Source organism: Pelodiscus sinensis, chromosome 24, assembly GCF_049634645.1.
Source record: "Pelodiscus sinensis isolate JC-2024 chromosome 24, ASM4963464v1, whole genome shotgun sequence".
Lineage (NCBI taxonomy): Eukaryota > Metazoa > Chordata > Testudines > Trionychidae > Pelodiscus > Pelodiscus sinensis.
The window spans coordinates 21,847,183-21,863,908 of NC_134734.1; the positions used below are offsets into that span (position 1 = coordinate 21,847,183).

At 48.9% G+C, this 16,726-nt stretch overlaps 1 protein-coding gene across 7 annotated transcripts in view; it reads left to right on the forward strand.

The window, feature by feature from the left end:
• SETDB1 (SET domain bifurcated histone lysine methyltransferase 1) overlaps positions 1-16,726 on the forward strand; it is a 30,989-nt gene that overhangs the window by 3,283 nt on the left and 10,980 nt on the right. For all 7 annotated transcript variants that reach the window (XM_075907472.1, XM_075907465.1, XM_075907466.1 and 4 more), the window contains exons 4-14: positions 1,455-1,492; positions 1,756-1,855; positions 2,817-2,987; positions 4,344-4,545; positions 7,546-7,619; positions 8,898-9,088; positions 10,294-10,423; positions 10,871-11,009; positions 13,497-13,655; positions 14,063-14,671; positions 15,842-15,958. In XM_075907472.1, coding sequence (XP_075763587.1) covers positions 1,455-1,492; positions 1,756-1,855; positions 2,817-2,987; positions 4,344-4,545; positions 7,546-7,619; positions 8,898-9,088; positions 10,294-10,423; positions 10,871-11,009; positions 13,497-13,655; positions 14,063-14,671; positions 15,842-15,958 — 1,930 coding nt within the window. The remainder of the gene's footprint in view (positions 1-1,454; positions 1,493-1,755; positions 1,856-2,816; positions 2,988-4,343; positions 4,546-7,545; positions 7,620-8,897; positions 9,089-10,293; positions 10,424-10,870; positions 11,010-13,496; positions 13,656-14,062; positions 14,672-15,841; positions 15,959-16,726) is intronic.

Below are 16,726 nucleotides of genomic sequence, written 5' to 3' on the forward strand. Positions count from 1 at the left end.
TTGAAAGCAGTTAAATTGGGAAGCTCTCATATGACATTCCCCTCCCTCAGGAATTGTGCAGAGAAGCAGCCAGAAGGACTAGTTAGCTCATCCCAAAGCACAGCTTTTGGGTGGGGAAGGAGAGTGAAATGAGAACGTATCCTGGGGAATCCTCTCTCCTCAACAAATAGGCAAAATTTGGTCAGGAGCTGAGATCCTAAGTTCTCACCGCGCTCATTGAAGTCACTAGATGTGGGTGCTCAAGAGGTGGCCCCCTGTTACCCTGAGATTCTGTTCACAAGAACTTCCTGTTTGAAGAGGGATGGCTAAGCCTCAGTTTTGAAATAGTAGGACTTCTTAGAACTACACATTTTAACCATAAAAGGATCAGCATGTTCTTCCAGGCATTCTTAATGGTACAAAAGGAGTTCCATTAAGATTACTATGTATTTCTTGGGAGAGTCCTTACTAACAGTGATTCTGTATGATCTGCATACATTTTAAATGTTCCATAGCTCTTAAGAATTAAGGCTTATCCAGATATCCCACCCCAAAATTTTCCCTTGCTTGTTAACCCCAACACTTATGTGCCAGTTATCCCTCTGTAATAGGGATGCAATAGTGGAGTGATTAACCGATAAGTAAAAGTTTATATATTTATGCTATAGACTACATGCATGTCCCTCCCCTACCACTCCTGCCAATAAATGTTTTTTACAGGCTGGCCAGCAGCCTGGCTTAGTTCTGGCTTGTGACAAGGTCCGGGATCTACCCCTTCTGCAACTCTACATTTAAAGTGTATTAGGAGCCAGGCGGGCAGGCAGCCAGGCTCAGTTCCAGCTTTAGCCAAGTCTGCAAGCTCAGACCATCTCCACACCCTCCCAGACACAGGCTGCTGCCACCCCACGCTGCTGCCTCTGTATCAGGTGACAGGCAGCTGGTCTGTGAGGAGTGCTGGTGTTTAAACTGGCTCCCCTCGCAGACCAGCTCTTGCCTGGCACCCCACATTGCTGCCTCTGATACAGAGGCAGCAGCACAGAGTGGCAGGGGGCTGCTTGGGAGTGAGGCCAGAGCACACTGGCTGCCGGCCCCGGAGACTATAGAGTAGTCAACTAACCGGTAAGAATTCATGAGGCAACTTGGCTAGTCGATTAACCGATATTTAATATCCCTACTCTGTAATGGCACGTTTCGCCTCAGAAGTGGCTGCATTTCATGGGAGCTGTGAAACTTGTCTTAAGAGACCCACTCTAGGATCAGTGTAAATCTTTGACTTAATAGAGTGGATCGTCTCATAAATGTGTAAAAGAATTATACTCTAAATTTATACTTCTCTTTTGGAATGTTTGTTTTCTGTGCCCCATTCCCTTTGTTTTGATATCTTGGAAGAAGGAGGTTATGGTCCGATTATATACTCTTTCCAGCATTAGTCCAAATGTCAAGTGGCTTCTTCTGTTTCTTTTGTTTAAATATAGGTGATGCAAGTAACAGACTCTCAAAGGATCAGACACTGGTGAGTTGGAAATGCTTCATGTTTGCAATGCACTCTTGTATTACAAGTATCAATCAAGGTTCTATTGTGCTAGGCACTGTGCAAATATTAAAGAAGGCATCCATTGCTCTGGAGAGTTGACGGTCTTAAATTTTGTTGAGCTTCGTTGTACTTCCTAGAGAAATTTGTGGGCCAAACAAATCAAGTTGAAGTTGCAACCCCTCAAAATACAATTTTATATTGAAAAATGTCTTTATTTCTTCCTCCTCTTTCCTTCCTGATAGCTTCGAGAAGCCATGGCTGCAATGAGGAAGTCTGCCCAAGATGTTCAGAAATTTATGGAAGCAGTTAACAAAAAAACAAATGCCCAGGACCCGCAAAAAGGTAGGTGTACGGGAGGGGGGTGTGTGTGTGTGTGTGTGAGAGAGAGAGAGAGAGAGAGAGAGAGAGAGAGAGCACGAGCACGAGCACGAGCACTTGGCTTAGCCATTTGCCCATGTGCCCAGGCTTTGTGTATCAGTCAGAGATAGGTCACTGCTGTCCTTAGGGTATGTCTACACTAGCTCAGTAGTTCGAGCTAGGTAGGCAAATGAGGGCAACCAGAGTTGCAAATGAAGCCCGGGATTTAAATATCCCGGGCTTCATTTGCATGTTCCCGGGCGCCGCCATTTTTAAATCCCCCTTAGTCCGAACTCCATGCCCGCAGCTATACGCAGCACGGAGTAGGTAGTTCGAGTTAGGATCTCTAATTCGAACTACCAGTACACCTTGTTCCACGAGCAGTAACAGTAGTTCGAATTAGAGATCCTAATTCGAACTCCGTGCCGCGTGTAGCTGCGGGAACGGAGTTCGGACTAAGGGGGATTTAAAAATGGTGGCGCCCAGGAAGATGCAAAAAGTTTTTCCGTTAAAAGTATTTCTGCAAAAGCGTGTCTAGATTGGCACGGATGCTTTTGCGCAAAAAGTGCTTTTGCGCAAAAGCATCCGTGGCCAGTCTAGATGCAATTTTGCACAAGAAAGCCCCGATCGCCATTTTAGCCATCGGGGCTTTTTTGCGCAAAACAGTTCTTCCCAGTCTACACTGGACCTCTTGCGCAAGTAGTCTTGTTCAAGAGGGCTTTTTCCCGAGCAGGAGCGTGAAAGTATTTGCGCAAGAAGCACTGATTTTATACATTACAAAGTCAGTGCTCTTGCGCAAATTCAAGCGGCCAGTGTAGACAGCTGGCAAGCTTTTGCGCAAAATCTTGCCAGCCTAGACGCACCCAAGAGGTTTTAGTTACATAGGTAAGAAGTTTGCTTTGAAAAATGATTTCTGACTTTACATCGTTTGTTTTCTCCTGGACAGATGGGCTGTCCTCTCCCCCGAGCTCTGTTGCGGGATCCCAGCAGGTGGGCTCTGGGCTTGCTGGGGGTGACCTCAGCAATGATGGTGACCTGGTGGTCGGTATGCGTATCCTAGGCAAGAAGCGGACCAAGACGTGGCACAAAGGAATTTTGATTGCAATCCAGGCAGTAGGTGAGTGAGTCAGTCTTGGCTGTGAACTAGCCAGCTGTGTCTCCAGGGGAATGCAGCATGCTAAGTATTCTTGTGAATTTAGTGACCAACATGTGCTAGATTTGTAGTCTTCCGTGCACAGCACAAGAAAATTAAGGAGAGTAATAGTGCAGTAAGTTGCCCTACGGCCTTGTCAACTTGGTTTAGGCTACCATTTTATTTGTCCTGCGGCAGCCAGCGTATTGTATGTTGGGTGGCAACAACACTCCCATCTGGCCTGGCTTTGAACTTGCTATCTACAAGTTAAATGCTGTCTTAAGGTTTGTGCTGCTGCCTGTCTCTATGTCCTATCTTCCCTTCAGATTAAGAGATTGAAATATTTGAGTCTCAATGCATAGTGCTTTGCTCTCCTCACCAACTCTGGATCAGGGCAGTCTTTCAGGTGAGAATGAGTCTAAAGATCAGTGCCAGTCCACTAGTTATTTAATGTTTTCCTGTTGCTAGAACCTGATGATGTTGAGAAGGGTATTTTAACCTTCCGATTTAGCATCACTTAGCTCTGGGGTGGTCAGTCTTTGGCATCTTGCCTCTGTTAAGAACTTGTGTCTTTAAGATGGTAGAACTATGTCGTAAGGAACGTAGGAAGTACTATACCAGATCAGAATAGTCATCCATCTAGTCACAGGCCCCATGTCTAAAACTGACCAGCTGCTTCAGAGGAAGGTGCAAGAAACCCTGCATTAGATAGTAGGCTAATCTGCCCCCAAGGGAAAGTTTCTTCCTGACCCCATTAGTGATTTTCCTGTATTCTGAAGCAGGATAGTTTATTTTCTCTATAAACGTCTGCTTTAGTTTTTACTACTAGAACCGCTCGTGCAGTTGTGCTAAGAGTAGCAATGGAATAACAATGTGTGTGGAGGTAGCATGGGCTGTCTGCTAAAACGGGAGTCGGGCGGAGGGGTGTCCAGAATTCCTACATTCTAGGCCCAGTTTTATCATGCAGTGGTTGGTGGGGCAAATCATATCCACTGGTTGTACTGTTTTCCCCACTGTGTAAAAGGGCATAACACTTGTGTGGCTCGCAAGGGTGCTAAGGCTGAATGTTTGTAGGTGCTTTCAGATCATTGGGTAAAAAGATAGCTGCAAAATAGTCCATCTAAAGGTGATAAATGATGTGGTCTCACTAATAATCTTGTGAATTAGACTCTTCTCAAGTAGGTTGCTACCCTGGATCATAGACCTGAGTGGATGTTTTGCTGAAAGATAGGCTTTAGTTCAAACAGTAATTAAGACAAGGAAGTCCCATGACTATGTTAGGCAGACTGGATGATTGCAATTGGTTCTCACTGATCGGAGCTCTCTAACATGCCTTTTCAGGTGCTGGGAAGAAGTTCAAAGTGAAATTTGACAACAAGGGGAAGAGTTTGCTTTCTGGCAATCACATTGCGTATGACTATCATCCCTCTGCCGAGAAACTCTATGTTGGAAGCCGGGTTGTGGCAAAATACAAGGATGGAAATCAAGTCTGGCTCTACGCTGGCATCGTGGCTGAAACACCAAACATGAAGAATAAATTGAGGTATTCAACAACCGTCTCCTCCATACTGGTCCCAGTCTCGGGGACAGGTATACAGGCAGTCCCCGACTTACGCGGATCCGACTTACGAACGGGGCTTTTCTCGCCCCGGAGCTCGCGGGTGGCGGGACCGCCCAGAGCGCAGCGGTCCCGCCACTGCATCCTCCGGGGCGAGAAAAGCTGCTCTGGGTCTCCCTGGTGTGCTGGGGGGGACTCCCCAACACAGCAGGGAGACCCGAGCAAAGCCGCACAGGTGGCGGGACCCCGCTGCCCGTGCGGCTTTGCTCCTTTGCCCCGGAGCAAAGCTGCAAAGGGAGACAGGAGCAAAGCCGCAGAGGCGGGGGACCCCGCCACCTGTGCGGCTTTGCTCCGGGGCAAAGGAGCAAAGCCGCGGAGGCACAGAGGTCCCGCCGCCTCTGCGGCTTTGCTCCTGTCTCTCTACTGTGCTGGGGGAGTCCCCCCCAGCACAGCAGGGAGACAGGAGCAAAGCCGCAGAGGCGGCGGGACCTCTGCGCCTCCGCGGCTTTGCTCGGGTCTCCCTGGTCTGCTCGGGGGGGTGGGTGCAACTAGTGCCCCCCCCCCTCCCCTCCCAGCAGACCAGGCTTTTGTTGCGGGACGCCTGGGGTAGAGCAGCTGGGGTGCTGCCGGGTTGGTCCTGCGGGGACCTACCCAGCAGTGCCCCAGCTGTTCTGTCCCAGGAGTCCAGATTCAGCCGCTGTTGAAACTGATCAGCGGCTGATTCCAGGAAGCCGGGGGCAGAGCAACTCTGCCTAGGGCTTCCTGTAGTCAGCCGCTGATCAGTTTCAGCAGCGGCTGAATCTGGAGCCAGTTCCGACTTACATACAAATTCAACTTAAAGAACAAACCTATAGTCCCTATCTTGTACGTAACCCGGGGACTGCCTGTATAGACGAGAGTCAGACTCTTGTGACTATGAGGCTGTGTCAGATTCTAAACCTTGTGAATCTGGGCAAACAACCTCTTTTAGTGAAGTGGTTTGGATCTTCAATGCTTAATAGCCTGAGAACAAATCCTATGCCACTAATCATGCACACAGAATAGGAATTCTGATTGTAGCTTTCCTCTGAGATATGGCAATAGCAGGTGCAATTTGACTGACCCTCCTCCTATAGGGTTTGGGGGGGGGGAAGCATTCTTAACTCAGATTAGCTAACTTGATTTAACCTGGGTTAAAAACCAAGAGTGAAGACATGGCAACTTGTCTAACGGCTTGAGTTAAGACTTATAGGGAGCGTGCGGTGGGATGCTCGACACTATCCCAAGTTGAAATGTCATGCCTCCACTGCTGGTTATCTAACCTAAATTAAGAACACACCTTTTTACAGTGTAGCTGCACTTTTGGTCTCCACATAGGGCAAAGCAGCTATTGCCTTAAAACGCTTATAATGAGAAGTATAGGCTGTGGAAGTTTTAGCTGTGCAGTATAGACATGCCCTATTTTGAAATAAGTTATTCCGGAACAGTTATTCCAAAATAGCTTATTTTTGAAATAGCGCGTCTACACTGCAGGGAAGCCTCAAAATTAGTCGAAGGCAGGCTTCCCTAATGCAGACGTGCTATCTCAATTTAGAGCCTCAGGCGGCACTGGGGAGGAATAACTTAGAATGGCCCTGGTGAGGGGCTATTTCGAAATAGCAGCAGTGGAGTGTATTCTCACATCTTTTTTCAAAATAGCTATTTTGGAATAGGCATTATTCCTCGTGGAATGAGGTTTACAGATTTTGGAATAAGCTGTCCGTTATTTCAAAATAATTTTGAAATAACAATGGTTATGTAGATGCTCAAATTGTTTCAAAATAACGCTCGTTATCTTGAAATAACGGTGCAGTGTAGACGTACCTTTAATGACCAGCAGCATTACAAGTATCACTTTCCTTGAAAAGCCCTTAAGGAAGAGAGACTGTAGACTTAAAACTGGGTACACAAATCTACATCTAAGTAGGCAGGGTTCTTTCTTCCAAGTATTGTTTAGGCTGAATCTTCTTAAGAGATTAATTTAAAAAAAAAACCCAAAACTCCCTTTGTCAAATATAACTGTCATAAATTGCTGATGGTACAAAGTTGTATGCAACAAATAAGTGTTCAGTGATCTTTTCTAATACAACTTCCAATTAGACACTGCTGTCCTGAACCTGTTATGTAATGTTACTGTATACCATTAAACAGCTACCACGTTGCACTCTCTAAATCCGTAGTTCCTCTAATTGCAATATTCCCCCACTACCCAAAAAGATGATTCTAACAATTGGTTCCTATTTGGTTTTGTTCCTCCCCTCCCCCAACACAAACTTCTCTTAACTGCTTCCTGCTCCTTATCAGTATTCTGTTTCTTCCTCCTCCCCTGAATTGCCTAGCACATAGTACAGACAGGATGCCGCTCCGAGGCCATTGATCCGTTGTGGGGCACGTACTCTGGTGTCTCTGTGTTTCAAGGGTGTAGAGGTGCTGCTGGGAGGTGCTTTTTGCCTATATGGTGCAAGCCCCGTGGCCCTTGCGGTTTGGCGCAGAGATTCTTGTGCTGCTGAATGTGAGGGTGGATCCTCTACCCATCATGTTCCGATCCAAGGCTGAGCAAAAGTTCTGGATGGAATCCTCATCCATACCCCACTGTTGCTCCTCACTGCTGGGGAATCTTTGGGGCCTCACTTAAGGAAGCATTGCTTCTCCTCTCCTCAGCCCTTGAGGCTAAGTGGGATGGATTCCCTTGGGCCATGATGGAGTGAAATCTCCACTGCTGTTCCCATCCATGGTGAGGAAGTGGAAGTATTGGATAACTTTGTTAGCTCTTTCGGACAGATGCTATTTCTTTGTTGTGTCTGGTGCCTAGCCCGGTGGTCCATGGCTTGGGCACCGAGCTCTACAGTAATACAAATAGACTGTGGGCGAGGGGTCTTCAGTTGCATTCATGAGCGCCGCTCCCATCACATAAGGCCACTTCATAGCAATATTAAATGTGTCCCCTTTGCCTCACTCGAATTCCAGGTTCCTGATCTTCTTTGATGATGGCTATGCGTCTTATGTCACCCAGTCGGAGCTGTACCCCATCTGCAGGCCACGTGAGTTATCGGTTTGCATGCTCCTATGCTTTGCTAGGCCTCTAGCTGTGTTCTGACCTGGCATTGGAATGAAACCAGCAATGGGCAATGTAGGTCAGTGAATGGGCCACAGGAGCGACTCTCCATCTCAGTGGGCTGCAGGATTGTCATAACCAAGACCCTCTCTCAGGAGAGGGCTGCGCTTGTGTACCTGGAATCTGCAGGGTCTGCTGATCGAACTGTAGCCGCGCTTTGATTGGATGCAGAGGGAGCTCACGGCTCTGCACCCAACGCTGACTGCGAATCAGCCTGCACCTTGCTTTATATGTGGGTCGCTTTAGGATACCATTAGAAAAAATTACGCAGCCAGAAACTAGTGGAATCTGGCAACCCTGCATGTGGGCAACAGTAAATAAAATGCCTGGCTGGCCACACACACAACCCCGCTGGGCTGCCGATTGCCCATCACTGCATTAGATAATAATGGTTCCTCCTGGTCTGAAAATCCATGACCCTATTGGAAAAATTTGTAAAGAGAACTGGGATTTCTGACGCTGACTCTGAATGGTTTTGGGGAGTCACTTCATCTTTCTCTGCCTGTAGGCCCTCATCTGTGAAATTGAGATAGCAGCACTTAGCTCTCTTGCATGCCAGGGTTGATTACTTGAACCTTCTTGGAAATGAAAAGTCTGAGGGGTAGCTGTGTTAGTCTGTAACCTTAAACACAAGTAGTACAGTAAACTTCCGATAATCCAGCACTTTTAGGACCCACGGGGTGCCGGATTATCAGATATGCCGGACTGTCGGAAGGGGGGGGCTATGGGGGGTCTGGAGTGGGGTGGGGGAGGCGGCGCTGTGGGACCAACCCGGCAGCACCCCAGCTGCTCTGCCCCAGGCGTCCCCAAGTCAGCCGCTGCTGAAACTGACCAGTGGCTGACTCCGGGAAGCCTGGGGCAGAGCAGTTCCAATTGTCCGGCTGCCTGGATCGGTTCCAGGTGGTGCCAGACTAGCAAGAGTGCCAGACCACTGGGTGCCAGACAACTGGAGTTTTACTGTACTATGGCACCTTGGAGACCAACAGATAAATATCATGAGCTTTTGTGGGAAAAACCCACTTCTTCAGATGAGATGAGCTTGTGTGACGGAGATGAAAATCACTCTGTGATCCCTCCTTGTCTCTTAGATGTTCTTACCTCTTTGTCTCATTTGTTTTATGTAAAATCTGTCTAGAATGTCACCAGAGAGGCTGCATAGGTCTGTAAAAGCCTTCTCCCGTTTTTTTTCCCCCTCTCCTAACAGTAAAGAAGACCTGGGAAGATATAGAAGATGTTTCCTGTCGTGATTTCATAGAGGAGTACATCAGTGCCTACCCAAACCGTCCCATGGTGTTGCTCAAGAGCGGCCAGCTTATTAAAACAGAATGGGAAGGGACCTGGTGGAAATCCAGAGTGGAGGAAGTGGATGGCAGTCTGGTCAAAATCCTCTTCCTGGTATGGAAGCATTTCTTACCCCTGGAATGGGGGAAGATTGGGTGTATTTTGCTGAGTTGGGGACTGAGGACTTCACTTTCCCATTGAGTCAGGCGGGACAAAATGAGCTTCCTTGCCACAGAAAGTGAATTAAAAGGTTATTAATGGTGGTTAGAAATGGGATAGTGGATTAAATGGGCCTTTTTTTTTTTCTATGGGACAGCGGCCCCCGACCCAAAAAAGGTTCCCCACCCCAAACTAAGGAGTTGGTGACAGAGCTGGAAATAGAAAGTAGGTTTTCTGAGTATCGATCCTGTGCCTTGGTGGCAAGGCCTGCCCTTCCGAATCCTTACTTCAGTGGTTCTTAAACGTTTGCATTGGTGACTCCTTTCGCACAGCAAGCCCCTACGTGTGATCCCCTTTTTAAACATTTAGCGCGATTATAAATAGCTGGGGGCAAAGCAGGGTGTAGTGTGAAAGGCTGCCAGCTCATGAACTCCCATGCAATGATCTCATGACTCCCAGTGTGAGAATCTCTGCCTTTCTTCCTCTCTTTACCATATGTTCTCGCATGTTGGCCCAGTCCCAGTGTTGCCATCTTCTGCGTTTCCTTTGCGTTCTCCTAACGAGTGCGGACTCCCTCCCTTGCTAGCTGCAGTCAGCTCTCCTTCTCTGTTCTGTATTGCGTGTGCCAAGCTCTTCTGCACGCTTTTGATTTGCTTGTCCTGTGGTGTGGTTTGCAGCACACTTAGTGCACTAAAGTTTTGAAATTCTGAGGTTTAATGCCCATTGGAAAGAGTGTCGTCTCCTCACACAAAGCACAGTCAGCCTGTGGAACTCCTTGCCAGAGGATGTTGTGAAGACCAGGACTTCAACAGGGTTTAAAAAAAGAACTAGATTAATTCCTGGAGGTTAGGTCCATCGATGGCCATTAGCCAGAGTGGGTACGTGTGGTGTCCCTGGCCTCTGTTTGTCAGAAACTGGGAATGGGAGACAGAGGAGGGATCACATGATGATTCTCTGTTCTGTTCACTCCCTCTGGGGCATCTGGCACTGGTGGCTGTTGGCAGATGGACTTTTGGTCCGATCCAGTCTGGCCATTCTTATGTTTTTAACATGTATGTATTTTTCTTATATCTACTTCAAATCTTGATGTCCCCTTAAACACACACTTCTTGCCTTGAATCCCAGTTGCTATGAACGTTACCATATTCTGTCTGCTACAGGATGACAAACGCTGTGAATGGATTTACCGGGGTTCCACACGCCTGGAGCCTATGTTCAGCATGAAAACCTCAACAGCCTCCACTCTGGAAAAGAAACAAGGAGGGCAGATGAGGACTCGTCCTAATGTCGGTATGTTAGTCCCCCAAGTGTCTGTCTCAGGGTACACCCTAAACTGCTTTCTCAGCACTACGGGATCGGCCTGTCATTCAGTAGTTGTAAAGACTTGGCAAGGAAATGAGTTCCATTAAGAGTCCAGTCTGTTGGAGATAATTGACAACTCTGGACTGTCTTGCAGCACTAGAAAATGATTCTTGCTGTCTTAACTTTGCTCATGTGGACGTAACCATTCTTGAGTTCTCACATCTGTCAGTAGCTGCAGCGTTGCTATGGGCTAGCTGTTCAGAGCTGTGGTTGTCAGTCTGAAAGTCTTTGCAAAGAATAGATTAGATTGTCTAACACTCTGTTGTTCACAATTTAATTACATGTGTTTCTGAGAGTGGTAACTGGAATCTACCAATAGCGTGTGGTTAATCGGTGCACCAGTCTTTGACTGACATAGCGACTCTCTTCCCCCAGGTGCCGTGAGGAGCAAAGGGCCGGTGGTACAGTACACGCAAGACTTAACAGGAACCAGCTCCCAGTTTAAACCTATCGAACAAATCCAGGCCATATCTCTAGCTGCACAGCCTGCTTCCCCCCCACCTGCTGAAATGGAGTAAGTACCTTTATTGACTCTCCACTGTACCAGATATCTCCTAGTTTTTAGTTGTTACTGGCTCTGTCCATTCCTGTAAGAAGGAGTCTTCTGGTGTGGGTTTCTTCCATCCCTTGGCTTATTTCTCGATTGCACTGTTGTGTTAATTCCAATGCGGGGAGACTGTAGGTAAAGGCTGATGGATGAGGATCTTGGGGCGGGGAGGCTGACACCACAGTACTCACTGAACACGCTGCTTCCTCTAATGCTTCACACTTGATGTATTGCCGAGTTACAAAGTTTGCTGCTTCTCTGAATTACTCCCTCATGTCACGATCCAGGCATTGGCCCCCTGCTGCTTTGCATTCTTCAACTTGGACTGACCGGCTCATGGACCTCTCTGACTTACGAGGCACTGAGAATTCAGACTCATGGGTTGGTCTTGATGGTCATGGAGCAGACCTGATCAAGTCACTCTCCAACCAAATCCATCATGCACCTTCCACCACCGGAGGCACGAGTTGGACGCTGTCAGAGGCACATCCTAGTGCCGGAGGAGGACTTGGTGAAGGAGAAGAGCCACATTGCAATGGAGATTGTGGGGTGCAGAATGCAAGATTTCCTGAGCACGTGTGTTGGGACTTCAGGATAAACTTCCTCAGAGAAAAGGAGACTGTCCCTGTTCACTTTTGTCACCACTGCGGATTTCCCATCAGGATTTATGGACGCATGATTCCCTGCTTACATGTCTTCTGCTCGAACTGTGCCACTTTGCATGGGGAAAAGGGGACTAAGATGTGCCCCACCTGTAGCGAACCTGTGCAGCACGTTGAGCAGTACACACGAGAATCTTTCCAGACGTAACGGCATGCAAGTAACACGGTCTGCTCCACTGCCTGTAACCCTGAACGCCAGTGTAACATGAATTCTTCTGCCCTGAACGTAGCGGCCAATTGGTTAATGCTCTTGTACACCACTCTAATCCTAACGCTTTCCCAAGGCTCGTGAATCTAAGCTGTAGTTTCATTCTTTCACTGTGGTCATGTAAAGGGAGAGTCCTACCTACTCCCACACGGTGTCCCCTCCGCCTTGAGGAATGCCAAACTTGGCGCCTTGTTCTCCACTTCCAGGGCAATGTCCAAACAAGATCTAGACTTTCTTGCTGCCATTAAAGTAACTCAAACTGAGGAGACTACGGGAATGATAGTTGACGAGAAGTCTGTTACACTAAACTGCAAGTTACAGACCCCCTCTAGCTGTCTCATCTGCACTCTTGTGTTAAAGAACAGTCATTGCAGTGTGTGCAAGGCATGCTGGGGTCTTAAATCATATCTATATAATATAATAAATTTTAAGATCCTGTCTTCAAAGCGCATAGTCCAAGCTACTTGTATGGAACTAAAGCTGCTGTTCTAAGCCCCTTCATCTGTAGTGTTGCAGACGGCTGCCAAGACAATTGCTTCTAGTATAAACTGAGTCCTCCTTCAAGTATTGCTGCTGTTCGAAGGGATATGGTTGGTTTAAAAATCCTGCTAGTAAAGACATTGAAGGTTATGAGTAAGATGACAATAGCATCTTTGCCATGGTGTCTTGGGTACTCCTAGTGCCTCGCTCTCTTGTTTTGATTTTTTTCGACTTTCACTTTCGGGGTCTTGTGCAGTGCCGCAGGGTTGGGATTGCAAGTGCTGCACGTTATGGTTTTCTTCAAGCCATTTGCCCCGGATTTATGTATTCATAAACATTTCTCTTGGTCCTGGATTTTAGAGCTTGCTTTACCCCTCTTCCCTGCTCCCCTCCCCCCATGCCCTCCTCACCGCCCAATGTTTGACGTATAATGGTTGGTTTCCCGGGTGGCGTGGCTTGTCCGTTGAAGTATAATTTGAACTGGAAAACATGTATCATCTCTACAAAGAATGAGACTTAACTGTGCTCTTCTGAGCACCCAGCATCTTCTAGTACAGAAGTTCTGCTTCACTCCGCAGTTTGTCTTCCCTTTTGTAATTGATTTGCAGCTCAGTATAAAAAGGAGATTGTATTCCCCTTGCTCTTGCTGATACAGTAGGAAGAGCATTACAGCTGGGAAACTTTACTCTCTCGCTGATGCTGAAAACTGCCACAGATACAGATCCTGAAGGCTCTGCTGTATTTCTGCCAGCCCAGGGATCTTCAGATGTCCAGGTTGCTCCTAAAAGCCTGAAATTATTTTAATATCCTCAAAGGTTCGCCCCGTTCCCCAGAAATCCCCTGAATGCCAACAACATTATTAAAATGGAGGTTTTTGTTTTCAACCTGTTTGGTGTATTCTGTTGGGTTGGGTGTATTCTACCAGCACGCAGAAAATCTTTGCCTGAGTTTGTCTCTGACAGGTAGCAGTGGGCTGAGTTCTGCCGGGGGAGGAGGGATCTCCAATTTTCAGAGTGCATTTTAGGTGCCGGCATCTGTTAACCCCATCTGCTCATGTGAGCATGTAGCCTTGAAATCGTGCCCCATTCTTCTTCCTTTGTATAGAAGCCCCGAAAGTCAGCTGGCTCAGTCCAGAAAGCAAGTGGCCAAGAAAAGCACGTCCTTCCGTCCTGGCTCGGTGGGGTCTGGACACTCTTCGCCTGCTTCTCCTGTGCTGAGCGAAACTCCTCCCGTGGGAAAAGCCGCGGTGAACCAGCAGTATCGGTAAGCAAGCGCTCATCTCCTTCGCCTTTCATGTGCAGACTCCCAAGGCTCATGCATATTTTACATGAGAACCCGTGCTGTTTGTACAGGGCTCCTGTGTGCTAGGCACTGGGCATGGACCAGCACGCTCAAGTGCTGTGGCAGTATTAATAATGGAAGGAAGTGTTCTCCAGAGATGCGCCAGGTAGCTCTCAGTATAGAGTTGACAATCTTGTCCATCCTCTACCACCATAGGATCACCCCCCTATTCCCTGTGGCTTTTTGCTCAGGGCAGTCAGGCCCCCCAGGGAAGCCCCACTGTCTTGTGGTGTCGCCAAGGAGGACTTTGTGCCAGATCAAACTGTTAGTGTTGCTTTTCTCCAGGGGAAGGATCCCCCGTGTATCTTACTTGCTGTCTCTCTCTGCAGTGGAAGCTACTCCAGTGGCCAGCCTGGCACCGCTGCAGTGCAGCCGTTCCACGGCATGATGGACCGGGTGCCCAACGAGCCTTCCTACCGGGCCCCAATGGAAAAGCTCTTCTACTTGCCCCACGTCTGCAGCTACACCTGCCTGTCACGGGTCCGCCCCATCCGGAGCGACCAATACCGCAGCAAGAACCCCCTCCTGATCCCGCTTCTCTACGACTTCCGGCGCATGACTGCCCGCCGCCGCATCAACCGCAAGATGGGCTTCCACGTCATCTACAAGACGCCGTGCGGGCTGTGCCTGCGCACCATGCAGGAGATCGAGCGCTACATCTTCGAGACGGACTGTGACTTCCTCTTCCTGGAGATGTTCTGCCTAGACCCCTACGTGCTGGTGGACCGCAAGTTCCAGCCCTACAAGCCCTTCTACTACATCGCGGACATCACCAAAGGCAAGGAGGACGTGCCGCTGTCCTGCGTCAATGAGATCGACACCACCCCTCCTCCGCAGGTGGCTTATAGCAAGGAGCGCATCCCGGGGAAAGGCGTCTACATCAACACCAGCTGGGAGTTCCTTGTGGGCTGCGACTGCAAAGACGGCTGCAGAGACAAGTAGGCAACGCAGTGTGTGGTTTAACCCATCTCTGGGCCACGGGTTGGGGAAGGGCTTTGCACACAGACCTTTCTGTGTGTCCACATGAACAGCCCCGGCTCCGTCGCGCGTCCTATAAGAAAGCAAATCTACCCAGAGAGACCATTGTGGCCCCAGTTCTAGGGCACTTGACTTCAGGGATGTTAAAACACATCTAATTCAGTAATCGTGTAACTGTTGAAAATTTCAGCGGTTACATGGTTTCACGTGGGGTGGCAGGCGGCTCCCTGGAAGCCAGTGCATGCTGGGAGCTGTCTTTTAAGCCGGCTCCTGGAGCTCATCAGCTGCTGCCTCCATTTCTCCTCCTCTTCCATGCACGGCTGCCTCTATATCAGAGCCAGCAGCACGGGGGAGCAGGTGGGAGCCAGTACATGCGGAGAGTCGACTTATACAGAGGGAGCAGCACGGGGGAGGAGTAGGTGTCTCCCTGGGAACCGGCTTTTAAGCCAGCTCCCCACGTGTACTGGGAGCCTGCGTGTTACCGTGAGCATTAACCGATGAGCCTGGGCTACTCTTTCACACCCCCGCTTGGCTTGAGCTTCCCAGCTGACTGTAGCAACAGGGGGATGCTTTCTTGGAAAAGCGTTACGATAGTTGGGCTGCCGTAAGGCTGAGACCACATCCCTGTTTCTTAGCCAGTTCCCAGGTTTTCTAAAATCCACGTTTACTCCGATTCTCAAAAATTGTTTCCCCTTGTGTGGGTGCAGGGGGTTAGGGGTCGCAGTCAGAGGCCGCTTGAGTGCGGGGTTCCCATATTCCAGCCCACAATAGCATTTTGGTGGTTCTGATTTCTTCGGCAGTCTCAGACTATGGCTCTGATCCTCTCTGCACCGATTTACTTGCCTCAGGATTGCGCTTGGCGCGAGTCCTGCGCCCACTGCTCCCTTGGGGAAGCAATCTTACAGTTGTTTGGGGTAAAAGGCGTCTGTGCCTGTATCTCGGCCAGAGTTTTGAAGGTCACCTGCCATCAGAGTGGAGGGGGCCTCAAAGTGACCCTGTACTGAGAGTCCAGCTGGTGGCAGGAAGTCCCCGTGCCACGTACTTGTGAGCGAGCAAGGGCTTGAAAGGTCTCACTTCTCTTGTGAACACTGTGCCAAATAAATCTGTGGGTGGGGGTTTTGCGCCTTTAGATCTAAATGTGCCTGCCATCAGCTGACAGTCCAAGCAACAGGCTGCACCCCCGGCGGGCAGATCAACCCCAACGCTGGCTACCAGCACAAGAGGCTGGAGGAATGCCTCCCGACAGGGTGAGTAGCGTGGCATTGGGCTTCCGTTCAGAGAGATTTGAGGCCAAGGTGGTCAATCTGACAAGGGACTGGAGAGCTAGGTATACGTCTCAGACCCCCCTCGTTCTAGTCCTGGCTCCTCCGCTGGGTCCTGTGGTTTAACCAGACGCTTCTGACCCAAGTTCCTCACAGTTTGCCTGTAGTTATTCTCAGCAAAAATCACAACCCCACACATAGGGCACTGCATCTTTCCTAGTGTACAGATGGGGAAACTGAGGCACAGGCTTCATTGACTTTGACCTAGGCATGCAGAAAATCCCTCTGGGAAATTTCCTTTCATGGGTTGTTGCAAAACGAAATCCGCTATAAAGCACTTGGAGCACCTGTGATGATCAGACTGTCCAAGCCCAAAGCATGACTAAGGCTCCATGACAGATTGGTCCGAGACATGGCAGCTGGGAGGGGTTCAACTTCTGAGGCACTCGACCGCAGCGTGCTGGTTGCTTGAGACCCTGCAGAACTGAGGTGTGGCTGAACATGGAGGCTTTGTCTACACTGCTGGCTTTTGCTGATTAGCATTTTGTCGCACTTCATTTGCATTCTCTCTGCTGGCAAAAGCCGGCAGTGTAGACCTAGCCTGAGTGCAGTCAGTGGTAGTTGTGACTGTCACTTTGCTTACTGCTCTACTGGAAGACACCGAAGGACCGTGATGATTAGGAATGTGAATAGTTAACTGATTACCTGGCACGCTGGAGCAGCGCCCCACCCTCACCCCATGGCCAGCTCCGT